This window comes from Chanodichthys erythropterus, chromosome 7 (genome assembly GCF_024489055.1).
Source record: "Chanodichthys erythropterus isolate Z2021 chromosome 7, ASM2448905v1, whole genome shotgun sequence".
Classification (NCBI taxonomy): Eukaryota; Metazoa; Chordata; class Actinopteri; order Cypriniformes; family Xenocyprididae; genus Chanodichthys; species Chanodichthys erythropterus.
Genome location: NC_090227.1, coordinates 4,903,763 through 4,931,517, shown reverse-complemented (window position 1 = coordinate 4,931,517; position 27,755 = coordinate 4,903,763). Strand labels below are relative to the sequence as shown.

The 27,755-nt window shown below is 38.3% G+C and overlaps 2 protein-coding genes across 2 annotated transcripts in view; both read left to right on the top strand.

The window, feature by feature from the left end:
- The first annotated feature begins 422 nt into the window (after positions 1 to 422).
- On the top strand, positions 423 to 5,679 carry rpl35a (ribosomal protein L35a). Its single transcript, XM_067388947.1, has 5 exons — positions 423 to 502; positions 949 to 986; positions 1,090 to 1,242; positions 2,872 to 3,016; positions 5,610 to 5,679. The coding sequence occupies exons 2-5, from the start codon at positions 976 to 978 to the stop codon at positions 5,631 to 5,633; spliced, it is 333 nt and encodes a 110-aa protein (XP_067245048.1). The 5' UTR covers positions 423 to 502; positions 949 to 975; the 3' UTR covers positions 5,634 to 5,679.
- Positions 5,680 to 7,553: 1,874 nt separating this feature from the next.
- Positions 7,554 to 27,755, top strand: part of abcc5 (ATP-binding cassette, sub-family C (CFTR/MRP), member 5) — a 39,214-nt gene continuing 19,012 nt past the window's right edge. The window contains exons 1-10 of the mRNA XM_067389663.1: positions 7,554 to 7,649; positions 10,133 to 10,319; positions 18,432 to 18,580; positions 19,491 to 19,646; positions 21,738 to 21,882; positions 25,967 to 26,200; positions 26,403 to 26,576; positions 26,660 to 26,807; positions 26,882 to 27,030; positions 27,114 to 27,221. Coding sequence (XP_067245764.1) covers positions 10,203 to 10,319; positions 18,432 to 18,580; positions 19,491 to 19,646; positions 21,738 to 21,882; positions 25,967 to 26,200; positions 26,403 to 26,576; positions 26,660 to 26,807; positions 26,882 to 27,030; positions 27,114 to 27,221 — 1,380 coding nt within the window. The 5' untranslated portion in view covers positions 7,554 to 7,649; positions 10,133 to 10,202. The remainder of the gene's footprint in view (positions 7,650 to 10,132; positions 10,320 to 18,431; positions 18,581 to 19,490; positions 19,647 to 21,737; positions 21,883 to 25,966; positions 26,201 to 26,402; positions 26,577 to 26,659; positions 26,808 to 26,881; positions 27,031 to 27,113; positions 27,222 to 27,755) is intronic.

Genomic DNA, 27,755 nt, shown 5'->3' with positions numbered 1-27,755 from the left:
AGATGCCAATATCGCTTCTTTATATCAGAAACAAACTGCTGCAGAAAAAGTTAGCTGCCATGAAAAATTTGTAATTGCATAACTCATCACAAATTTAATGGAGTAAAAAGTACATGTACCTTGCTTAAAAATGTAGTCAAGTAGAGAGTAAAAGTTGCCAATATCTCTGATACTCAGTACAACTATAAAGTAGCCAAAAAGATACTTAAGTACAGTAACTATTACATTTACTCAAATGCTTTACACCTCTGTCTATAAGTCCACTTGTCAGAATATACAACTGTTAAAACTTCAACATACTTAAAGAACACATTTTATTATTTATTAGTATTGCTATTTCTATTACTACTATGTTGTTGGTGATGATTTAGAAGAAACTGGAAAAGTGGTATAATGTGAAACGCTTTAATTTCAGTCAGGCAGATTTTCAGACACCGTTGTCAACATTTTCCCAGCGTTCCTTGCGAGCGGCCTTTTTCCTCCATCTTTGAGACTGAATCAGGTGAGCGTTTCAGAGCTCGACTTTAAAATGTGACATTTTAGCCTTCTGCGATGTAAAGTGAGCCGCGATTTCTACCAGTATTAATAAAAGATATAAATAAAGTCCATGTTCGGCGGAGTTCTGCCATGTGCGACATAAGATGCTTCAGATTTGACACGGATTGTTTGAGTCGGTTGGCTCAGGCTAAACTGCGCTCCGGAGCTCATTTCTGCTCATTACTGTCGAAACAGAGTGTTTTGTTAATAATTTGTGATGTTTATTACTCTAGTTAGCTTGTTTTGAAGACGTACTAATAACTATAAAGTACGTATAACTCTGTTTGAGAAATTAGCATCATAGCATTGAGGAAGATAAACATGCAGCTGCCCTGGATATAGCCAGTGTAAATATATTATTGACTGCACATTTAAACGACCCTCAGACTAAATGTGTTTTTGTCATTTTAGGTTGGTTAGCCTGGTCAAAGCATCATCATGCCCGGAAGGTGAGACAGGAAAGCTGTCAGCATTGTAAATCTGTGTGATAATGAAGTCTTTAAGTGTTTCTGGGCACATGTGCATAGATAAAGACAGTTTTCCCTCTCGTAGGCTGTGGAGTAAGGCCATCTTTGCTGGCTACAAGCGTGGCCTGAGGAACCAGCGCGAGCACACTGCTCTGCTCAAGCTCGAGGGAGTCTACAACCGCGGAGAGGTCGACTTCTACCTGGGCAAACGCTGTGCCTACGTCTACAAGGCAAAAAAGTAAGTGGTGGCACGGTAAAGTGGCATGTGTGAGGAAAGGTTTGACTCCATGCTGCAGTCTGTAATGTGTGTGTGATCATGCTGTCAGTGATGCCTTGACATATGGTCACTTTTATATGAAAGTTGTCATTTATGTAATTATGCATGTGTCTGTTTTTTTTTAATTGTTGGTGCTCAATGTTTCAGAAGTTTGATGTTTTTTGTTAACCTGTTAACTGTCACTCCCCTTTTTCAAGCATAGATCTGAACTTAAATGGTTGTAAATCCTGAATGCTTCGGAATAAATACCTAAGTTTGGTCTTTTTAAATGATGCTTCACAAAATGATAGTGTAAGAAGTTTAATTTCACTGTAAAGTATACTACTAAACTAAATGTTTTTTATTTCATACAATATATATTTTATAAAATAATTTGGACTAAAGTTAAAAATATTGTTTCCATTGTAACACAATGTCCAATTTCAAAGTGTATGTGTGTGTGTGATATATATACACACAAACATACAGTACTGTGCAAAAGTCTTAGGCACATCAGTATTTTCACCCCCCAAAAAAGCCAGTTATTTTTATTTATATCTTTTGCTGTAGTGTCAATATGAAATATCCGTTCACATTTCCAAACATTCATTTTGCCATTAATTGTAATGATCCAGTGAGATTTTTGAATACTCAAGGAGTCTGATAACAGCCGGTGCTCCACACAGAGATTTGATCTCACCATCATCAAATCCGTCTGTGATTACATGAAGAAACTGAGACAAACTAAATCCAGGAGAACTGTGGTCGTGTCTCGAAGATGCTTGAAGAAACCTGCCTGCAAAGATACAGTACTGTGAGGATTTTTAGGCACTTGTGTGAAAATGCTGTAAAGTGAGGATGTTTTTAAAAAATACTTTTATAAATAGATTTTATTTATAAATTAGCTCATATTAACTAAATCAAAACAATATTTTGTGTGACCACCCTTTGCATTTAGAACGGGTACACTTAGGCATCATTTTTCAGGTAGCTTTGGAGGCAGGTTTCTTAAAATCTCTTGGAGACACGGCCACAGATCTTCTGGATTTGGTTTGTCTCAGTTTCATCTGTTTCTTCATGTAATCACAGACAGATTTGATGATGGTGATCTCCATGTGGAGCACCGGCTGTTATCAGACTCCTTGTGTATTCAAAAATCTCACTTGATTATTACAATTAATGGCAAAATGAATGTTTGGAAATGTGAACAGATATTTCCCATTGACACACTACAGCAAAAGCTATAAATAACTGGCTTAAAACCTTTTTTGGGGGTGAAAGTACTGACGTGCCTAAGACACAGTACTGTATATAAAAGGTTGATTTTTCCAAGTTTTCTCAATGACAAAAAGTGTCCTAATCACCCCGAATGCACCCTATTTTATTATCTGTGTGTATCCTTAATGGTTTATGATTGAATATTTATTGTAAAACGGGTTGTGAACTGCTTTTCATGTTGACTTTAAATGCAAAGACTGTTGGGATGATCATGAAACATATTTTTACTCTTCCATGCAGAGACGCGTTTCATAATTTCTATTGATGATCTTATTTTGTTTTTTGTCTTCATAGTCGGCAATGTTTAATGTGAGTTCTGTATGTTTTCTAAAGGACCACCGCAACACCCGGCGGTAAACCCAACAAGACACGTGTCATCTGGGGTAAAGTCACACGGGCTCATGGAAACAGTGGAATGGTTCGTGCCAAGTTCAAGAGCAATCTTCCCGCAAAGGCTATCGGGCACAGGATCCGTGTGGTAAGGGTCTTAAAGTTTCTCTCTGACTTTAAGTATCAATAATGTCCCTGGTTCTGCTTTGTGTTTGCCCACTATATGCTTGTCTTTATAGTGTGGCAGTGGTTTAAACTGGGTTCAAGACAGTGCTGGTTAATTAACATTATCTGCACATTAGGTCTTGCTGGTGTTGCCCTTAGTGCCACCTTTAAAGGGGGGGTGTATCACACACAGTTTCTGCCAATCTCCAGTTAAAATTGAGTATCTATAGAGTAGTAGTACATCCTTCAGATCTCTGAAAAGCCTTTAGTTTTATCATATTTATAAAAGGTACATATGCTGTACTGAGAGTTTCTGAAAACAGCCGAGCGCCTGGAGGCGTGTCGTGTGAGCAGAGCTAAAGAGTGACGAGCGTCACGAGCACGCGCAGCTTTGGCGTAGCGATCATCTGCAAGCTATCAATGGTCAGCTAAACAAATGTATTTAAGCACACACAATACACCATCGCATTATCCATGGATAAATTTTGAATCACTATAATACTATAAAATTCACTATAAGTGAATAATGAATTTACGTTCGTGTTTACATTATATACACTTAGGTGCCTATTGCCAATAAAACAGACATTTGAAGCAGTTTTACTCACCACCTGCTGTTCCGATCATTACCGCTGTGACCGCTCCATCTTTCAGTTTCAAACGATCTGTAAATCCAGCATAGAACTGGGCTTTGCTTATGAAACCATAAGCGCTGATCTCGAGGGCTCGAACAGCCATGGAAAAACACGAGATAATATCCATTCATTTTAACCAATAAAAAAGTGATTGCAACTAACAGTTTCTATGTTTTTTTTAATAACAAATATCGAGAGCGCATCAATGTAATATGTGAGCACAAAACTCTCAGCTCCACTTAATGCTGGGTTCTTTGGGAAGCAAAGTTATCTTTCCTTCACAACCAAACACTTCTTTGGTGACATTGTTGATTTTCGTTGCCTAAAAACAAAGTGAAAGATCTTTCTTAAACAAGTCCTGTGCAGGGCTGCCGGCGTCTTCGTGCGTTGAACGAAGCCGAACGAAGTGCGTTGATAGGCGCATATGGTGGCTTTATTAGCTAATGTAACAAGCACACCTGAGATAGGATTTTGGTAACTTACTTGATGTGATGTTTGGGCACAAATGGGTACTTTTATCTTTTATGATCTGCTTTAAGGGTACGCTTACTAGGGCTTGCTAAAATAAAATGTAAACAAATCTTATATTTTATATAACTGCAGAATTCTGGATAAATTGAGAAACTTTGTTTTGTAGAATTAAGATCAGGGTTTTGAATTACAACTAAACGAAGTAACGTAATTTATTAGAGGTTCTGACAAAATATTAATTGCTGCAGTCTTTTTTTTTTTTTTTTAAATTTTAAATATATTTGAATTCATTTAAAAACAAATCTGGATGTATGATTCAATGACTCACTCATAAATACTCTTATTTCTTTACTGGATGAATCAGTGTATCTGAAAGCATCTGTTGAATTCAACGTCAAATACATTTTCTAACAGTCACTTTTCGCCACCTGGTGGTGAAACAATGTAACTGAAAAATGCGTCGTTTTCAGTGCCAAGTTTTTTTATTTGCTCAATTTTGATAACATAGACATTAGTGTTTATATCTGAACTATACAGTCTTATCTCAGTACTTCTGTGATAATTTGAATATACTTAACACAGAAATAAAGATACTGTGTGGTTGAAAAAACTGTGCAGCTGTTAATGTCGACATGACAACTGCTCTCTCAAGATGAACTTTGAAGTAGATCAACTGTTAAACATAAGGAAACCATGAAACTGCCACACTGACGAGCTATGTCCTTTTTTATTCACAATCTCCTTGTCGCCGGCAGGTACAGCACTCATTTTTGTGTTTGTGTTCTGATTTCGCGTGGCCATTGTGCAACTGAACTCCACAGCATCTTATTTGTGTCACCTGTAGCGCGTCTGAGAGTTGTTCATGCAACCGAACTTCATGTCTGTTTACATTTTAGTGCATTTAAGGGAAACTATATCGAGAGTTTTCTATCGTTATTAAGACGTACCGTCGATAAATATCGATACCGTTTTATCACCCAGGCCTAACCTTTACACAACAACGATGTACTAAATGCAAAAAAGCTTTTCCTTGTATCCTTGTTTCCATTTTTCGTGTACAGATGACATTGTCAAAACGATTCCCATTCACATGGATCTGTGAAATCGCTGTATTCTGCTGCCAGGCCAGTAGTTGGCAATGTCACTTTGTAAAGAAACACTACACACCTATAGACTGAACATGTAATACGCATGCTCATGATCGGTTTTCATAAACTCTGGTTTTTATAGTTTATTTGGAATTGTTTTAAAAAAAATTGCACCTTGAACCCCGTTTTCAAAAGTTTGCATTTTCAGGCCCTTAAAACGCCTTTGTCGTGTAAATGAACAGCCTAAACGCATAAAAGGTTTTCTGTTTTTAGTTGAAACCGGTGTCGTGTAAATGGCTCCAATGTTTCAAAAAAGGGGAAGATGCTGTTCTACATGCAAGTATTGAGCGAATTACTAATTTATTTTTTCCTTTTTTTTCAGATGCTGTACCCATCTCGTGTGTAACATGCTTTTGTGTACAGACAATAAAAAAAATTATTGGGAAAAAATGCCTCTGTGGTCTCTTCACAACTTGATTCTTCAGTTTAGAGTCTTCTATTCTTTGCCATCATTTTTGAGTCTTGCTGCCTTTTGGCAACCCCTTTTTCAGTCGAGAAATAATTTAAGCAACTTCTGAGAAATGTACAGTTGTATCGAGCTGGATGTACAGAGGAACTGATGCTCCAGTAGATCATTTGTAGAAGAACTGAAAAGAGTGTTATTAAGGGAAACTGCAGCTTTCATAATTAACACTTCCTTACTCAAGACTTTTTTTTACAAGAACACTTTGTCTGGGTTTATTATAGATCAGTGCTGAGTTTGGGACGGCATACTATTACCATATCTTTCTATGGCAGAAATATTAAATGTAGTAGAAGTAATATACTAGTGTGCGGTTCTGAATTCAGCGAAGGATACAGAGAAAAGTAAAAACTGAGTAGCAGGCTTTATATATAATATATATAAGTGTGTGTGTGTGTGTACACTACCATTCAAAAGTTAGGAAGCATTACTATTTTTAATGTTTTTTGAGAGAACTTAACTTTTGAAAAAAAAAGTAATAGTTAAATATTACACTTTAAAATAATGGTTTTCTATTTTACTTTAAAATAAAATTTATTCCTGTGATCAAAGCTGAATTTTCAGCATCATTACTCCAGTCTTCAGTGTCACATGATCCTTCAGAAATCATTCTAATATAATTTTTTATTCCAAATGTTGTGCTGCTTAATATTTTTTATAACGAGATACTTTTTTTCTGGATACTTTGAATAAAAAGTTTTAAAAAAGAGCAGCATTTATTTAAATTAAATCTTTTGTAACAATATACACTACTGTTGAAAAGTTTGGGGTCAGTATTTATTTATTTTTTTTTGGGGGGAAGAAATTAATACTTTTTTCTGCAAGGATGTGTTATATTGATAAAAAGTGATAGTAAAGATTTATATTGTTAGAAAATATTTCTATTTTGAATAAATGCTGTTCTTTTTGACTATTTATTCATCAATGAATCCCGAAAAAAGTATCACAGGTTATAAAATAAGCAGCACAACTGATTCCAACATTGGTAATAAATCCGCATATGAGAATGATTTCTGAAGGATTATGAGACAAAAAAGACTGGATTTAATGATGCTGAAAATTCAGCTTTGCATCGCAGATATAAAATTTTAAAATATATTAAAATAGAAAACCATTATTTTAAATTGTAATATTTCACAATATTACTGTTTTTTCTGTATTTTTGATCAAAATAAATGCAGGCTTGATGAGCATAAGAGGCTTATTTCAAAAACATAAAACATTTATATATATATATAATGTATGTATACATATGTATATATTAATTTAATGCAGAGAAATGTGTACACACAGTATCGCAACCTGAATCTAATCATTTATAACAACTTTTTCTTGAAATAAATCCAGATGTACAGTTGTATTGATGAAGCTACTTTAACAGAGCTACTATACTGAATATTAGAAATAACTATTAAAATATCAAACTGATGAGTAGAAATATAGTATTGACATTTTTTGGTTTCTACATAACGTGTCTCTGAATGTGAGTGTGTCACATGTAGCTTCCGATGAAACAATAAAACGAGAAGAAAGATGTCCGCATATAGTGCAGTATCATCATCGCACTGTACTTTCTGCTATGGTAAAATTCCACTCCACAGCCTGAGGCTGAGCATCACGCTGCAATACTAGCGTTTGACTGCAGAGGATGCGCGTCCCCTTCACTGGCGCAATAAGCCCCGCCTACTTACAGAGCTCTGACGCATTCATTGCAGAGTGAATTGTGGGTGCTGTAGTTCCAAACACATCGGCACTTGAACGATGTGAACTTGTAGTAGAATTCCACTACACTACATTTCCCAGAACGAGCTCCAGCAGAATCCTTCAAATAGCTGGTTTATAACGAAGTTGTTTTGCTTCATCCGCTGTTGAAGATCCGCAGACCCACCAGAGGAACAGGTATCTGCTGCAATGGACACTTTATCTTTTTATTCGATATGCCAAATAGGATTTATTGTAGTATGTTTCGCATGATTTAACATCTGTAATCCTGACGCCCTACTTGAAAAAAATATTAAAAAATGTTATTTTTTTTATCTCAATTTGACATGTCTTGGGAAATTGTTATTGACTTTTAATTCTATTGTATATATCGAACAATAACCAAAAAGCATCTTGCGTGTGAATTTTGCGCTGTTCAGTCTTGCTCAGTGTCTTATATCCTGATGTAGGTGACATCTATTGTCTCAGTGCAGTTCTGATGATGCACTCTGTTCAAACGGGATATTGAAACGCATTTAACTCATGCATTAGATATTATTGTTGATAATACTTTTTGTATAATTGTAATCCATGAGATATAGATGCTTACAGAATAAGTGGGAACATTTTCTCTAACAAATGCATTAACGGGATTATTACAACTAGAATGGTATTAAAGTGTTCTCTTTGCCAAATTAAAAAGAGATATTATCTGATTAAGCGATGTTAAATATATATCTCCCCATGGTTTGTTTAGTCTAAAAAAAAATCCAGTAGATGTCCCTGTATAAAGCTCGTGCGGTCTGTTGTTTTCAGTCATATTTTCGGGAACTGTTTGTTCTCTTCTGGCTGGAGGAGATGCGAGGCCTATTGCACTCAAATAAACAGATTTAAAGCTTTAACCAGCGGTATCTAATGCACTTTTACTGTGTCTTCCGAGAATGTAGCCATTAGTCAAAGCGTAATAAAATATTCGCCGCTCACACTCTAAATAAATCAATGTATTGATGTGTATATTCATTCACGACTGCATCATAATTGTCAAAGATATTCGCCGCGTCTCAAAATCTGGTGAGCTGCCTATTTAGTCAACATGAAAAAGTAGCAACATTTTTGAGCATCGTAGGCTGTGGAGTCACGTGAATCCTGTCAAGAACTTGTCCGGACATATCACTTAAAAAAGAAAACTGTATATAGTATATATAAATGAAGCCTATTTTTAGATGTTTTGCGTTATATGCATGACAACTGAGCTTTTTCCTTATTCTCATTACTGTAATGCAGTAAAATAAAGTGTAAGTATGTATTCTAAGTAGTATTTATACATCGGGACAGTATTTGTTGTATTGGCGTTCATTTATGCTTATTCAAATTAAATAGTATTATTTAAATGTATGTATTTACTGTATTGCAGTAAAAATGGCTAATGGGAATTGCAAAAACAATGCATTACAGTCATTTTGTGGTGAAAATGTAGTTGTCATGAAAATAAAGTATCTTTATGGTCCTTTTGTTTTTACTTTGGATTAAAGGAGATCTATTATGCCCCTTTACAAGATGTAATATAAGTCTCTGGTGTTCCCAGAATGTGTCTGTGAAGTTTCAGCTCAAAATACGCCACAGTTCATTTATTTTTGCTTGTCAAATTTGCCCCTATTTGGGTGTGAGTAAAAACACACAATTTTTGTGTGTGTCACTTTAAATGCAAATGAGCTGCTGCTCCCGGCCCCCCTTCCAGAAGAGGGCGGAGCTTTAACAGCTCTGTTGCTCAACAACAACAAAGCTGGAGAATCTCACGCAGCCAAAATGAGGATTGTCAGTAATGGTGTTCAGCCTTACATTGTTCAAACCGGAGTCGACACTGATGGAGAGACTCAGGAAGAAGTTACAACTTTTAGGATTTTTCTGAATGGTTAGTGGACAAATGTATGTAGTTGCTGTGGAGTTGATTCAACTCATCCACTAGCATGTGCCGTCATGTTAATCTTTTGTGCAAATCCAGCATTAAATTGACCCTCGTTTGTGAAGCAGTCCGACGTGAAATGACGGCATGACAACAACACTCTACTACAACAACTCTTCTTCTTCTCTAAAGCAGCCCAACATGGCCTCACCCCATTTGCCGTATGTTCTTGGGGGCGGGGTTTATGTTGGGGTTAGTGATGTCACCAACCCGGGAAGAAGCTTGTTGTAGTCCTTAAAAAGTGATTTCTGTAAAGGAAATATCTTCCTTTGCATTAAACTTTGAGCATCATAACTTTGCAGATGTTGTTTATGCTCAAACAGTAAAATTACACATCAATTAAAGTTAAAAAACATTAAATCATAATCAAAGGCCCTTTTAAAATTCACCAAGGCATGTACAGAGTCTGGCCAAATAATGGCCAAAAATGTTATCTAGGTAGGCAGCTTACCATGTTTTGAGACAACTTAATGTTTCTACTATTAAAAGTGACTTTATGCTGAAAACTTTACTGGAATTAATAATGGACTGTCTCTGGCCAGTTATAATGTTTTTCCATACAATAATTTACCTACAACAATGCCTTCCTGTCAGACTTCAATGGTAGACTTAAATGGGATAAAAGGGGATTTGCGCATATAATGTGCTCGATCGATGCTGACTTTAAGAGTAACATTTCCATTCATGTTATAACCCATCTCTTCTCTCATCTGCTTAGATTCGGTGACTTTGACAAGATAAAGATCAGAGTTGAAGCAACAAAAGCGCTCCTATGTTGGTAAAAGAAGATGAAAGGACATGATTTGGGAAAGGACTGTCTGGCATCTGGTTCTGCGTACAGGGCCGTATCGTCCAGAGAGACCTTACCCGGACCTGAAGGCAACTACGAGCTGTCTAAAGTGCAGGTTAGTCCATCATACACTGCATGTCATTTATTGAGCTTTTTCAGATTTTTAATTGGAAATAAAATGTTTAAATGTACTAACCTTCTTGAACTTCAACTCGTGATGCAAAACACCAACAAGCATCTCTTATAATGGCAATCAATTCTTACTTGTAAACATTCCATTTAAAAAAATACTGGAAGCAATTATTTTCATGACATTTTCTTATTGATTCTTGGATGCAACCACAGCTCCAAGCGCGGCCAAGTTTACTGTTGCTCTGTGAAATTTCAATGGCGTAATCCAGTCGTTCCAAAAGGAATAGGAGCTTCTCGTGAAGTTGAAAGATTTTGCCATGCAGACGTTGCTCATTTTCAAGTTGGTCACACAAATTTGCCACGTTGACCAACAGAAAGCTACTTGGTTTGAAATGGACTTCTGTGTGACATTTCATTAACGTGAAAATACCTTTCAGGAGTATTAAAAGAATCATTAATGAACTGAAATTGTTAGGTGGAATCCGACTCTTTAAATTCCTTGCAAGTGTCGATCCTGATATATTCTACTCCTCTCATATACTTCTCATATAAAAGACCCACCTGACCTCTAAATATATTGCATGCACAGTTTAAAATAAAAATATTTTGTTTAAGATTGATTCAGTTACTGTACTGAAGGCCCGTTTACACTAAGAATGATAACTATAAAGATGACGATAATGATATAGTTCCAAATATAAAAGAATAGAAGAGTCCACACCGCAGTGATAACGATATAGAGAAACAACATTGTTAGGATCACTTTTAGAATTATTTTTTTCCAGCTGTTGAATGATAAAACACTGACAGCCAATCAGAATCCATTCAAATTTAAGAGCTTGCGCATTTAAAATGGAAGACGACATTGTGGAGAAGTTAATCGCCGAGGTCCAGAAAAAGCCACCACTGTTTGACAAGTCAAACTCCCTTTTCAAGGATACATTAAAGAAAATGGATATATGGAAAACAAACGGTCATAGCCTCGGAATAAATGGTGAGAAGTATTAACGATAAATGCCAGGCTAGCAAACAGTGTAAAATAAACTGACCTCAGGTATCCAGCGCAAGTTTCGAGAACATCGTCTCGCTTCTTTTGAAGTGAATAAGGCTGTTATATTGACTTCATCAGCTAAATTCACTGTTAGATTAGATCGATTACACTAGCTATTCACCTGAAACATAGCATGCTGAGGACATCTGCTGGTTAAAGCTGTGTAAATGCAACAAGAACAGTAAAAACACTTTGAGATTAGAAAAAACAGACCGTTATAGTACGTTAGTGTGGATGCAAATATAGTTATAGTTCTTGGTGTGGACGGGCCTTCAGGGATTTCTGAAATGTGGTTTTGAACTTCTGACATCCTGTGATGTTTTCCCAAATATGTGCAAGTCATGTGTTGGCTGGGGTGGAAATACATGTCAAAACAAACCTGTATGAATTTCTGTCTTATGTGGAACACAAACAGAGATATTGTGCATGTTTCAACTGTTTGTCCATACAATTGAAGTCAGTGGGACTACAATTGTATTTTTGTATGGACGAAAAAACACTGAGACATTTTTCAGAATATCTTCTATTGTGTGACGACAGTCTTACAGGCTTGGAACAACATGAGGGTGGTAACGGGTTTGGATTTTTGAGCGAACTGTGCCTTTAACATTAAAATGCTGCGGCTGTTGTTTGTTCGTAAAGGTAGCCAAGCCCTTTGTGTTTGTTTTGTCTGTTGCACTCCTGCCGTCAGCATTTGTCAGCATGTTAAGAGAGAGTCCTGTGCTGCCCACAATTTTCTTTGTCTTTTTCTATCGCGGTACCTTTCTCTCTCTCTTTATCTCTCAGCCACTCAGTACATCACTAGGGATGCGTTCTGAGTGCAGTGTGTGCAGTGATTGGCTGCTCAGCCTGTATTTAGAAGCTGGGTCTGTTTACATAATCTAGACCCACCTTTTTTGGCACTGACAGCCAATTGCAATCCTGGGTTCCGGTGATGCGTGCAGCAGCCTTGCCTGCTGATAGGCTGATGCTCCCCTCAGCTCTCAGGCTAGCTGTGTGTTTGTGCAACGTGAGTGTGTTAGAAGGGACATGGGAAGAAGAGTGGTGAGGGCAGCAGGGGAGGGGGACATCCTGCACGTGCTGAGGAGCGTTGTGAAACGCTTCACGCCAGGATTCTCTCATTCATCTAATCCATCCAGACATGTCAGATTCTTTACCGTCTCTCTTAGGGGTTTTTTTTTAGCGTAAAGCTTACCTCGAGGCACTTGAACATGAGTGTTACGTAAATAACGTGATGCATTACATTGTTGTGTAAGTGGCACACCGAAAAATACGTTTGCAATTCACTTCTCTGCCCATTTCTTAACTTTGTGTTTTCCATTAGCTGAGCTGTCGTTCTCAGCGTGTCTTTGGTTTCTAGATCATTCTGTTCTCGTTCCCTCATGCATTCTGATCAGTCCCAGATAACGTTTTTTCCCTGCCTGTTTCCCATGAGAGCTTGTGACAGCAATGCTAAAGCTGGGCTAATTCATGGGGCGGCTGGCTGAGAAGAAGAAAATTAGCTGTGTGTATTTCTGCATGTTTTCTCAGCCCATTTCTGTCAAAAATGTACTTAATATATCAAAGACATCTGTGAGTGTATTCTGTTGTCTACAGCTAATATATGTTACATGAAACTAAGATGCTTTAAAACCTTGTAATGCTTGAGTATCTTACTGAAGATAAAGAAATCTGCTCCTGTAGACAGAATAAATTAAAATCTGCTTCATTGAGGGTAATCGTCCATTAATGCCTGAAACAAACCTTTTTCAGCTCATGATTGTCACATGTTAATGTTGTAAAATGTGAACTACATTTGACATTTAAAAATAAAAGTTAACGTTAAAGTGCATTTGCTAGTACTTACACATTTGTTATGTTATATTCCCAAGTGGATTGGCATATTCAACTAGAAAAATGGTTTGGTTTTTATATATCGGGAACTGATTGGATAGTATATAAAGGGTTGTTTTATACTAGAATGGAGGCAGATTGTGGAGAACTACTCATCTCTTCTGCCAGTATCCTATTTTTTGAGGAGGCATGGGACAAGGAGGCTAAACCTCAAGTTTTATGCTGGTTACCCAAATTTTAATTAAATAAATATAAGTGCCGTGTTCTTTTAAACATAAGCAGCTTATAATCTGCTGCTGTTTTCAGTGTCTTGCAGCGACTGTGTTTGCAGTAAACGCTGCTCCACATGAACTGCATCTGCATCTGCTCGGAGCTTGGTCACTTTAATATGCATTTGGGAATGCAACATGTGCCAACCATCTTCACAAATTAGTAATGAAGACTGCTTATCAACAAAAGAGAAGCTTTCAGGGCTCCCTGTGGTTTTCTGTCAAAATAAATGTTTTTGATGGTTTAATGCTTGAAAAAGTAGAAATTAAGATAAATATTAGTATGATCATTTTATTATTCTTTCTTAGATATTAGATTTTTTATTTTACAGTGAAATACTGTAATAGTAATATTTTGATATTTTGTTTTTGTTTAGTCATTATTATTTAATAGTAGTAGTAGTAATAATAAGCATTATTATTATTATTTTATCGATGTATTGATATATAATCATACAATTCTGGTCAAATTGTGCAGCCCTACAAACAAGCACAGCAAACCTGCAATTGTATTTTAAATAGCATTTTATCAGGGAAATGTCAGGGTTATGTTTAGTTTCTAGTGTTTTGTTGTTATCCTCCCTGATCCCTGTCTTCTGTTTTCCTAGTTAGTTTCCTTGCTTGTTTATTAGTTCCTGTTTCTGTTAAACCCTGAGTTCTTTCTGTTCAGTGTTTGGTCTCGTTTTCATTTACGTGTTATGGTTCTAAGTTATTTCCTAGCTATTCTCATGCATGTTTCTCTTGGATTTTGTTTAATAAAAAGGACTATTGAGAACTCTCCATTGTTGTGTGCTTTGTTAAAACCACACACCTCGTGACAGAAGACCGAACAAAAAAACAGATTATGGATTTACCGGCCGTACGCCTGCTCTGTTTAAAGCTAGGGAATAATAATCTCGAGGACCATACCAGTGACTTTCTAGACCTGGTGTACCAATTTTCCTGACCGCTCTCTGTGTGTATTGTTTCAAACAAGCCTAAATGAGCAGTGTAAGGCACGCCTACCTGGTGTTGGTCCTTGAGAGGATTTTGGCGCATTTGTGGAGTGGGTGCTGGTAAACAATGGATCAGCTTGCACTTTTTTCCCCCGAGGAGGACGTCACCAGCCCCACTCTAGATCCAGAGCCCAGCCAGCACGGAGTGAACGCCTGAGCCCGCCGCAGACTGAGAGCCCGAGCCTGCTGCGATGTACAAGCCAGATGGAAAGACTAAGCCAACCATCACCCCAGAGCCCGAACACCACAGTGAATCTGACCAGGTGTGTGAGTCGGCAACATCGTCCGTTCCCATGGGGCTGCTCGTAGTGTTCGAGCGAATGAAGGAAAGCACCGCCTAAACTACTGCCACTGAGGGTGAGTAGCAGCTGGCCTTGGCAGAAGTTCATGAATTGGAAGAGGATATTTACCTGAATCTCCTGTCCCCATTGGTCCTGCCCAACTCCAAGTCCTGAGATCCCACCCAGCCTTCCTCTCCCACCTCCTCTTCCAAATCCAGCCAGTTCGTTGCCCCTGCCTCTGCTGGTACCCTTCAGATTCTCGGCTCCTCCTTTGTGTACTACATCTTCCGGTCACCATCTCCACCTAGTGAAGAGGATCCCCTGGCTACGCCTACAGCCTCCGAGCCCATTGCTCCACCTTGGCTTCACCTGGGACCGTCATCCTTATGGCTCCACCTGGCTCTTTCATCCCACTGGCTCCACCTTGGACAGGCGTCATTTTACCTGCACCATGGACTTACAGGCCTTCAGCTACGCTTAGTCCCTCCACCGCTTCCGTCGGAGGACACGCCTTTCCGGAGGGGGTGTAATGTCAGGGTTATGTTTAGTTTCTTGTGACTGTGTTCTGTTTTCCTAGTTAGTTTCCTTGATTGTTAATTAGTTCCACACACCTGTTTCTGTTCAGCTGATTACCTCTCCCCATGTATTTAAGCCCTGAGTTCTTTCTGTACAGTGTTCGGTCTCGTTTGTGTTTGTAAGTTATTTCCTAGTTATTCTCTTTTATGTTTCTCTTGACTTTTCTTTAATAAAAAGGACTATTGTGAACTCTCCATCGTTGTGTGCTTTGTTAAAGCCATACACCCCATGACAGGAAAATCGCAATTAGATCTTTTTTCCCCCAAATCATGCAGCCCTAACCTGAAGGATGAACCTATCCTAATTTCATTTTCACATTTTGAAATGTCTCAGTTGCACCCCATATATTCTTAATATGATCTTAATATAAAAATATAATAAAATCTATGAAGGCCTTCAGTTTGCCCAAAATGCAAGAATTGTGTCACATTTCTGGAGCAAGATCCAAAGAAAATTAAAAATCATATTTGTAAATACAATCTTTACAGTCTTGCCCCACAAGACATCTTTATCATGCTCAAAAGCTATTATTTATAGGAAAATGCATTTTACTTTAATTGGGCCATTAATTCATTATGGCAAGAGGAGATTTTCAAAAAGTTTCTTTCTGCACTTTTAAGTGGTAGAATATAATGTTTGTTTCAAGTCTGTTAAAGGGTTAGTTTACCCAAAAATGAAAATTCTGTCATTTATTACTCACCCTCATGCCGTCCCACAGCCGTAAGACCTGCGTTACTCTTCGGAACGCAAATTAAGATATTTTTTGTTGAAATCCGATGGCTCAGTGAGGCCTGTATAGGGAGCAATGACATTTCCTCTCTTAAAATCCATAAAGGAACTAAAAAAAAATATTAAATGAGTTCATGTGAGTACAGTGGTTCAATATTAATATTGTAAAGCGATGAGAATATTTTTGGTGCGCACAAAAAAACCCAAAATGAGGACTTATATATAGTGATGGCCGATTTCAAAACAGGAAGCTTCAGAGCACAATGAATCAGCGTGTCGAATCAGCGGTTCGGAGCTTTGGTGATAACTAAGCGAATATTTAAGTACTACAATAGTAATTTCTCACTAGAAATGCCATTAAAAGCAGAAAACAATGGTCAAAAATGTACATTTACACACAAACTGACCACCAACCACAACTTTCAGACACCATCTTTATTTTTTAGCTGAACTGTCACAGAATGGAAAACACAGGATAGTGGGTTATCAAAGGCAGATAAGGATACTACTGTGCTGCCTTCAAAAATCGATCAGATGAAGGGATGGCAGACAGGAAGTGAAGCTAACTTTGGATTCAGACGTGCCTTGGAATGCATCCCCCGAAGGCAGCATTTTTCAGTTTTCGGATGCAGCCATAGATTTATTTTACATTGAATTATATTATGCACATGTAAAATAACTTGAACATCAAACATTAAACGGCATATAAATCAAAACTGCCTAACGTTGCTGAATGAAATGACCCAGGATGAGGTATAGGACTGTGAAGCTTTGGGGGTGTTGATGGACAAAATCTACTCCATGTATGTCTCGTATGTATGTATGTATATATATATATAATGTATATATATGTATGTATATATATATGTGTATATATATATATATATATGTATATATATATATATAATGTATATATATGTATATATATATATGTATATGTATATGTATATGTATGTATGTATGTATATATATATATAATATAATATAATATAATATATATATATATATATATATATATATATATATAATATAATATAATATAAATATATATAAATATATATATATATATATATATATATATGGTTTTTTTTCTCATTATGGGAGGTTCTTGTAGATTAGCAGCCGACTTCAGTTGGGCGTAGTTTGTTTGATGATATACTAGTGGTGTTTGAAGATACCCACCCTGTGAGGCTTTAAAGTACATGTTGTTCCCTTTAGAGGGCTAATCCAGCTCACTTTTTCTGCCTCCCTGGGTTTTAAAAAATGTTAGTGTCTGCCTTTGCTTACACACACGTATAAACAGACACACACTCTGACTGCTCAGATCACTTAGCCTGGATGTCAGCAGAATACGCCACAGTGCTCATCACCAAGGGCAACGGCCCATATAATAGTCTGTTGTCTCAGCTGGCGGTGGGCAGCACAAACTTTATTGTTGTCTGGCCTGTAATAAAGTATTTTTTTATTAGAGTGGTCATTGGCACGTGTGGCAGTGTGTATCTGCACGTGGGGTCAAGTACCTTTGATTAAAGCAAGACACTACAAGTGAAACCACTTTTTATTTTTTCTTGCTCTGGTCAATTTTGATATTTTGTTTCCATAACATGTCTTATTTCAGACTAGTGGAAAGAAAACCTCCAAAATACAAAATACATTTTAGTGTTTATAGTATTATCTATTTGCGTCCATTTATAGCAGTCCAAACTGCTTTTTAATTTTTTTAAAGCAAACCACAACCATCCAATCAATTCCCAATGAACAAAATCAAGTGCTTCCCTACATTTTTTTTTTTGTTCAACAAGCCATTTAAGTCGAGTATACGTCAGGGTAGGGAAGAAAAGACTATCAACAGCTTGTAATACAAAATAAAACAACGTAAATGTGCTGATTAATCAGCTCTGGAAAGTATGGGTGATATCTATTAGTTAATATTTTTACTCTATTCACCTGTCATGTCATGCATTGAACAGTCTTCTAAACTATTTTGGCAGTGGTTTGTTAAGCCAAAACACATGACTTAAACATGTGCGCAACTTACAGTTATGGTCTTCATCAGCTGTCTGTGTTTAATGCCTCATGCAGCACGAGACTGGAGGTTCCTTGCCATACTGTGGTGGTTTTTACCCTTGGAATTATTGGACATTGAGTTGCATGGTCTGACTGGTTTCCTTCCTGTGTTTTTTTTCGCTGATGATTTTTGTTCTTGCCCAATACATGCTGACAAACATGTCTTCTTTCATTTCCTTTCAAAAATTTTTTGCATTGTCACATCTTTCCACTGAAAAGTGCTGAAATGCAAACAAACCAAAAAAACTCAACAAACTGGCAGCTAAACACCTGATCTGCTGATGTTTCTCCCAGGATGCTTTTGAAACGGCAGCGAGAGCTGAGGGTGGCCTCTCATTGGATGGCGGCAATGCCGCTGACGCAAAAGAGTTGGAGGACGAAGTCGGGAGAAGCAAATACCACCACAGTGTCTGTGTGCTCAAGCCCATCCGCTCCACCAGCAAGTACGTACTAAAGTTACTGATCATTGTGCATTTCATTTCAGTAAGCAAGTCATGAAGGGAAACACTGTGTCCATTTCCAGATGTCTACATGGTTTTGAAGGTCAGGCTCTCAAATTTCAAAGGCTCAGTAAACCTGAGAAAGGGGATGCCAATAGAAGTTACAGTTACGTAAAGACACCACATAAATTGTAGTTTTTTTTAATCATTGTTTTGAAACACATGGTATCATTGCACCACACCTTATCAGTCACTGTCAAAAATGTTTGATGTGCCCAGAAAACAAATTATTAAAACTGATCTGATGTTTAAAATATTGAGTTTAGAAAAGGCCAATATGAGGGCAAAAACAACTCAACAACTGTAAACTAATCTAACCTTTGTTTAAACCATATTCTGAGACTTTCTCAAATATTGATCATTTTTAAAGGAGAGAACTATCACAGTTTAACAGGATTGAGCAAAAGCTTTTTAGAAACTACTACGTAAGGTGAAAGCATAATGTTAGTTTCCCTAAAAGCCTCAATAGTGATTTGCACTTAAGAATTTTAAGTGCAAATCACAATTGAGGTTTGATGCAAAATGCATGGATTCACACTTCAAAATAAGACAACAAGGGATGTGAGAGAGCACAGTATAGAGTTCTTTGTTGAATATCAACAAAAGCCACATTTAGGTAAAATTATAACCCTATTATGGTGTCATGGTGCAGTGATTAAGTTCAGATGACACAGTTTCACGAGAATGGGTTGTGTATATATACACTGTGTCCCAGAGAAAGGCACATGGGACTCTCACTGGGTGGCCCTAATAAAAAAGACCAAATGGTGTTGAATTAAAAAAAGTGCAGATTAGGGACTAATCCATGTCTCTTGTCTCTTCACTTGTCCTGTTTCTCATTGTGTCATCACAGGCATCAACATCCAGTGGACAACGCCGGCCTCTTCTCTTTTATGACATTTAATTGGTTGACCTCGTTGGCTATGCTGGCCCATAAAAAGGGTCAGCTGTTTCTGGAGGATATATGGGCTGTGTCACAGTTCGAGAGTTGTGAGACCAATCGTCGCAGGTCAGTACTGATAAATTACTCTAATGATGTTATGAAATTCCTATCAAAGCACTCATCCCAACTAAAATGTATGTAATTCAGGCCTGGCAGGGGAAACCTCCTCGTATAGTACCTGCGGTGGTACCAAAGTGGTAATACCATGGTAACAATACCATAGACACAGCTGGGTATTGATACAAATTTCACTATTTGATTTCAATTCAGAATATCTTGTTTCTAATCTCAATTTAAATCAATATCAGGTACAGTACATCAAGAAAAAATCTCTCTCAACTAAAGCTGTAAACTATAGATGGGACACTGTCAGTTGATGCATATCTACAGTGGCATGAAAAAGTATGTGAATCACTTGCAGAATCTGTGAAAATGAGAATTAGTTTAATAAAATAAGTGAGATCATACAAAATGCATGTTATTTTTTATTTAGTACTGTCCTGAGTAAGATATTTTACATAAAAGATGTTTGCGTTTAGTTCACAAGACAAAACAATAGTTGAATTTATTAAAATGGCCCCATTCAAAAGTATGGGAACCCTTTATTCTTGATACTGTGTGTGGTTACCTGATGATCCACGACTGTTTTTATGTTTTGTGATGGTTGTTCATGAGTCCCTAGTTTGTCCTGAGCAGTTAAACTTAGCTCTGTTCTTCAGGAAAATCCTCCAGCTCCTGCAGATTCTTCAGTTTTCAAGCATTTTTGCATATTTGAACCCTTTCCAGCAGTGACTGAATGATTTTGAGATCTGTGTTTTCACACCGAGGACAATTGAGGGACTCAAACACAACTATTAAAAAAGGTTCAAACATTCACTGATGCTCCAGAATGAAACACGATGCATTAAGAGTCGGGGGGTGAAAACTTTTGAATTCAACTATCAAGGTAAGTTATACTTAATGTTTCTTCCGGGAAACATGCAAGTATCTTCTGTTGCTTCCGAAGGGCAGTACTAAATGAAAAACAACGATATTTAAATATAATAAGAAAAATTGTGACATCTTCATCCTGTTCAAAAGTTTTCACCCCCTGACTCTTAATGCATCGTGTTTCCTTCTGGAGCATCAGTGAATGTTTGAACCTTTTTTAATAGTCCCTCAGCTGTCCTCAGTGTGAAAAGATGGATCTCAAAATCATTCAGTCACTGCTGGAAATGGTTCAAATATGCAAAAATGCTTGAAAACAACTGAAATTTCTCATTTTTCTGAAGAACAGAGCTCAGTTTAACTGCTCAGAACAAACAAGAGACTCATGAACAACCATCACAAAACAAAAAACAGTCGTGGATCATCAGGTAACCACACACATTATTGAGAATCAATGGTTCACAAACTTCAAGTTTAGTTCAGCTATTGTTTTGTCTCGTGAACTAAATGCAAACATCTTTTATGTAAAATATCTTACTCAGGACAGTACTAAATAAAAAATAACATGCATTTTGTATGATCTCATTTATTTTATTAAAATTTTTCACAGATTCTGCAAGTGGTTCACATACTTTTTCATGCCACTGTATATTACTTACTATTTTAACTCTCAAAGTAGTTAGATACAGAGACACGCTGCTGTGATCATGTAAGATATGCTGCTTCTGCATGAATATGCATACATAAATTGCATAGGAGATCTAGGCAGGTGGAGCTGGGGGAGGTGGAGGGATTCATGCCTACAGCGAACACTGGACCAGACTATTTTATGTTGAGCAAGCAGTTGAGCAGAATCAGCAAAGGCCAGTCAGCTTGTAGTAATGGTGTAATTGCTGGCAGATTGCAAGTAAAGGATCTATCAGCCTGCGCCATCTAGAGTTTCATGACTGAACTAGATATCTGAACTGGCTGTCATAGAAACTTGTTTTCATGATCGATTTATTCAAATATACATTAACTAATCCAGACATCACTAACAGGTTAAAGATATAATGAAAAAATATAAAGCATATAAATATAAAGCAGTTTTATTGATGTCTTGTCTCTCAAATCACATGGTATTACATAGGTACTTCTTTGCACTTTTGTTAGTGCTAAATGGACCTGGAGCCATGCCTGATGTTGTTGGTAGTTGCATTACTTATCAGCATAACTCCTTCATTTCCACAGACTGGCCGGATTGTGGGATGAAGAAATCAGGACACGAGGGGAGGGGGCGTCTCTTCGTCGCGTGGTCTGGCATTTTTGCCGCACGCGTCTGCTGCTGTCCATCCTCTGCCTTATGGTTACTCAACTCGCAGGCTTCAGTGGCCCAGTAAGTAACACCATCTCAGCTCTGTTGTTGTGTCTTTCTGGTGTCTTTTCTTCTTCTCCCTCTATCTATCTCTCCCACTCTTGCTCTATCTTTCTGTATCTGTCTCTCTGTGTATTATTAGCTTGTAGAGCCACCTATCAAATACCTGCCCCCCCTCAAATGCTCAGGTGAGTGTTCAGATGGGGAATTGAAGGTGTTACTGTGTTACATTGTCACTGGGCATCAGAACTGATCTGTTTACATCTGTGATGTTTGCAGTGTGGCTCCCAAAACCATTTTATCAGTTCATTTAACCATTAGTGCTATTTATAAAGTGCCTTAATGATGACTTGTGCCAACACCAAAAGAGTATAGCAACTTGTCCGCTCCTTTTTGCCAAATAGTTTGACTTTATCTTCATAAAAATTGGGGGAACTTTAATAATTTAGATGTTATGGTGTAGTGTTACTCAAGTGTGTCATTTGTACGTAACTAATGGCACCAAATGGAATTGAAATCTATTTGAGCGACCCATCAGCTCAACCAATAGAGTTCAACTCTGTTTCTGAAAGTAAAAACAATAACTTATAAAACTTTAAAGACAGACCTACTGTGAGCTCAGATGGTACATGCTTTTGTTGAAGCCTTCCGTTCGCATTATTTCAACTTTTGTTTTAAATACGTTTAATAACATTTGAATTTGTGGTGAAGAACTACATTACCCATGATGCTGCACAGAAAATTCCACCAATAAGAGAGATTTGCTGTGAGCAAATCATGCCAAAACCTCTTGCAAGGAACGCCCACTCCCATGAAGCACAGCAAATGACATTATCAAGTCGTACAAGTCATTTTTATTCGATTGTCATTCGCAGTGCTTCATGGGATTGTAGTTCTTTCCTTCACTAACCTTTTAAAGGGATAGTTCACCCAAAAATGAAAATTTGATGTTTATCTGCTTACCCCCAGGGTATCCAAGATGTAGGTGACTTTGTTTCTTCAGTTGAACACAAATGATGATTTTTAACTCCAACCGTTGCAGTCTGTCAGTCGTATAATGCATGTCAATGGGAACACCATCTATAAGAGTAAAAAAACATGCACAGACAAATCCAAATTAAACCCTGCGGCTCGTGACGACACATTGATGTCCTAAGACACGAAACGATTGGTTTGTGTGAGAAACCAAACAGTATTTATATAATTTTTTACCTCTAATACACCACTATGTCCAACTGCTTTGAGCATCCGGTGTGTGAGGTCTGAAAAACAAGCTCCGATGACAGAAGTGATCTCTCGCGCTTTGCTTCAATGAGTGCGAGACATCACTTCTGGCGTCAGAGTGCATTCAGACCTCACACACCAGATGCTCAAGGCAGTTGGACATAGTGGTGTATAAGAGGTAAAAAATGATGTAAATACTGTTTGTCAATAAATGTGTCGTCACGAGCCGTAGGGTTTGATTTGGATTTGTCTGTGCATGTTTTTTTTTACTCTTATAGATGGTGTTCCCATTGACACGCATTATACGACTGGCAGACTGCAACGGTTGGAGTTAAAAATCCTCATTTTTGTTCAACTAAAGAAACAAAGTCACCTACATCTTGGATGCCCTGTGGGTAAGCAGATAAGCATTAAATTTTCATTTTTGGGTGAACTATCCCTTTAAGTTCACAGTCTTTGTAATGTTGTGATTCACCTCATAGCTGGTTGGTTCGTTTCATGGCTTATAACTCTATAACAAAGACTTTTAAAAAATCCCTATGGATAAAATGAATGGAAAATTTTTGGGCGGGCAGGGGGTGGGACTGAAGTATTTTTCAGTTCTGTTTGGTGCTGCCAGTTGTGTAGAAGTGACACACTTCACCTTTAGTTAAGTCTATTAGTTAAGGCCAAATGTTATTAATCTTAAATGTCCTGTAATTTTAAGAAAGTTAAAGATAAATGACTCAAAGCTTAGTCATCATTTACAGTTCCGAGAGTTTCAGATCCAAAAACAGCAACAAATTTATTACACCTGTTCAAAAAACTGCTGCTCTACGACTGTGAAAGTTTCTGTTTGTCTGTTGCCTTCCAGGTACCCGGTGTTTTGTATATGTGGTGTTATTATCGGGTAGATAATGAGGAAAGTATCTGTTCTTATGGCCCGCTATGAAACAATAGATTTGGGGTAAAACTTAAGTTTAGGGGCATTGCATGTAGCTCAAGCGTAGTCTAGAGAAAAAATCTCCTTAGATCAGGAGGATAGGCTAACATTTTCTTCAAGGAGAGCTTCTGTCACTGTCCCACCATGGGCGACACAGCAAGGCTCTGTCTCCTTCAACCTTTTGGAGAAAATCGGGCTTTTCAAAACGCTTGGATTTCATTCTGTTTAATCATGAACTGACTTTTTCTCCCTGTTGTCTATATTTAGCAACTCCCGTAGAACATCTCCTTGAAGAGATACCTGTCCTTGCTCTGATGACTGAGGTCAGGGGTGGTTTGTAAAGGAAGGTGGGTGTCTATGGGGGTGGGTGGGGGTTCAGATTGGAGTTAGGGGTCAGAGGTCGCTGGGTCCCCATGTGTGTGACATGTGACAGAGGCTATTCTTTAGACTCCACAGGGTGTCCATTTAACCTGCGGGGAGAGCACACGGCAGGCAGAGCCGGTGAGGATTCCTAGGAGGTAAGGGCATGTTTCTTATGCAGGGCTGGATCAAGAGTTAATGCTGTTTGCTGCCCTTCTCTCTCTTTCTTTCTGTTTCCCCTCTCTCATTTGATCTCTGTAATTACTCGCATCTGATGTGTTTTGAAATGATCGGACGAAAAAATGTCTCGAGGTTGGGTAACTGGTTGTCAAACTGTTCAATGTATGTCTGATGACGAAAGTGGGCAAGATTTCGTGCCAATGGACAATTGATTCAGACTTCTCCAGATATCTGTCCCATTTACCAGCTCCTTTGCTCAATGGAAAACGGACTTGTGGGGTTTTTATATTGCTGGGGTTTCTTGTTTTGGACTGAAACGCTCTCTCAAGTTTGAGAGATCCATGGGCTGTACAGGCAGTTTTCAAACCCACACCTCTTATCCTCAATATGTTGCTGGATTTTTGACCAATTTCATGGACACTTTTTTTTTGGGCAACTATGTGGTGTAAATGGGTCTCGTAAGATGTGCGTCATTCAGGGAGGGATCGCTGCCCCACTAACCTTGATTAAAAGTAAATGGGACGGCTTTTAAGCGATGGCAACTCGCAAACGGACTCTCAAAGAACTAGATGTGATTTTTCTTTTCTGAAATCATACTTTTATGAAACAATGTCTTTTGTTTTTCCTCTCACAAGTATTGATTTGCCTGATCCATGTTTTTGTTCTTGCTCAAACGTCTTTGTAAATCTTTAACTGCTGAATGTTTCAACTTTCAAGGTTAAATATTCAAGGTTTCCTTAATAAAAACAAGCAGCTGTGTTGAACCACATGGGTTTGCCCGTATTCCCAGTTTATGTGTGCATATCCTTGACTGCGTATGTGCATGATATTTGAGAACGGTGTGTGTGCGCGCGACTGTGAATGTGTGCTTGTATGAACTGTCAGCTGTTAAAAGTTTTCTGTGTTTTGTGCTTCCGCACACTCTGCTACTAACGACTGATTTAATTGATATTAATTTTCAGGTGTTAAAACAAAAGTACGTCTCCATCCTGTACCCCCAACCTGATGTGACTGTAGGTAAAAAGTCTTTGAATCCACAAACAAGGGGCATTATGTCCATGATTCACATTGCTAAAGTACAATGTCTCGCACAAATGGTACTATCATTGTCTCTCTTGTTCTTTTCCAAAGGCTAGAGAAAAGGGCCAAATAAGGTAAACTATTAGAACACAGGCTGACATTCTCTCTAAGTAGAAGTTGCTCCAGTGATTATGATGACGTCCCACATGTAGCATACAATGATCTGCATCTCTTCACCTTTTTCTGCCGTACGAATGACGTAGTAATGTTTTATGATGAGGAAGGTCACAAAATGTTTTTGAACTGTTAATGTCGCATTGGTGGTGCAAGCGTATGTTTGTATCCTCAGTCACGCCTGCTGTGTCCTGTCGCCCCCTTGCTCGTCCTCCCTCTCCCCAGGCGTTTGTGGTGAGGCGGTTACTGGAGTACACGCAGATGAGCGAACCTGACCTGCCCTACGGCCTGCTGTTGGTGCTGGGCCTCTTGGCCACCGAGCTGATTCGCTCCTGGTCCCTCGCCCTCACCTGGGGGTTGAACTACCGCACCGGCACCCGCCTGCGTGGAGCCGTCCTGACCATGGCCTTCCACAAGATACTGCGTCTGCGCAGCCTGCGGGAGAAGAGCATGGGACAGGTACGGTGTTGAGGGACAGATGAGGAGTTTTTCATATTAATGAATTGGACATTTAGGAAGGTTAGGAGCAGATATCCTAGGGTGTTGAATGGTGAAGAGATGAAGAGTGAAAGAAAAAGAAGGTGATGCCCGCATATATTTAATGCTAGTATACGGTATACGTCGCACATCTTGCCAATGTTCGTTTTGCTTTTCTCTTTAGCTGATCAATATGTGTTCGAGTGATGGGCAGCGCATGTTTGAAGCCGCTGTGGTGGGCAGCCTGCTGGCTGGAGGCCCCCTGGTGGCCATTCTGGGAATGGCATACAACTTATCTGTACTGGGGCCGACCTCTCTGCTAGGCTCTGCCGTTTTCATCCTCTTCTACCCTACCATGGTGAGATTTTTCAGTTCCTGCTTGGTCTTGTTTTTCCATTGGGAGTTTCCGTTGTAATGCCACTGTTTTTCCTGTGCTGTTAGATGTTTAGCTCCAGGCTAACGGCATACTTCAGGAGGAAGGGAGTAGCCGTGACTGACCAGCGTGTTCAAAAGATGAATGAGATTCTGAACTACATCAAGTTCATTAAGATGTATGCCTGGGTGAAGGCGTTCTCACAAGCTGTACGAAGTAAGTTTTTTTTGCCTTGTGTGTTTGACTTTCTATGCATATATTTTCGCTAATCATTGCTTGCCTTCAAACAGGAATTAGAGAGGAGGAGCGTCAAATCTTGGAAAAAACAGGATATTTTCAGAGCATCACAGTTGGCGTGGCACCTATCGTCGTGGTGATTGCCAGTGTGGCGACATTCTCCACCCACATGTTGCTAGGTTATGACCTTACTGCTGCACAGGTGGGGTTACACTGCTTGTTTTGAAGTTTAGTCATTACGACAGTGTTAATGAACTCATGCATTGACTCTTCTTCTCTTTCCAGGCATTTACTGTCGTCACTGTTTTCAACTCCATGACCTTTTCCTTGAAAGTCACCCCATTTTCTGTCAAATCTCTCTCGGAGGCATCTGTCGCCATTGATAGGTTCAAGGTGAGCTTTCTGTGCCTCTTTCTACAAATAGTTACTCTGTCAAGATTTTCTCAGTCCTTTAGTGTGTGTTTTGCATACTTTTATCAAGGGACCCCCTGTAAATCCAGGTGTTGGAACAGGTGGTAGCATTCAGGTGTGTTTGATTTAGTCCAGATGGATGATCTTGGGGATTTGGCTGAATAAAATGGGAATTGTTAGAATAGTACCACATTGAGAAGCCCCAGTTGCCACCCAGCTCACCCCAATCACTTGTATAATCATGCAGATTATATCTTTATCTCTTTCTAATTTCAGTGTCAGATGATGAAAATCACATAAAGTCTCAGCTTTTATATCAAAAGTGTTGGAGATACAGTCTTAAAAGGGTGATTTTAGGAAGAAAAAAAGAGTAAAAAACAGAAAAAACCCTGATGAAAGTTGTTGAACATGGTTTCGCAAAACATCTCAGGTTGCTCTGCTTCGTGCATCTGGATCAGACTCTCTTTATCCCCTTTCACACAGAGATTCTGGTGAATACACTGATAATGTGTCCCG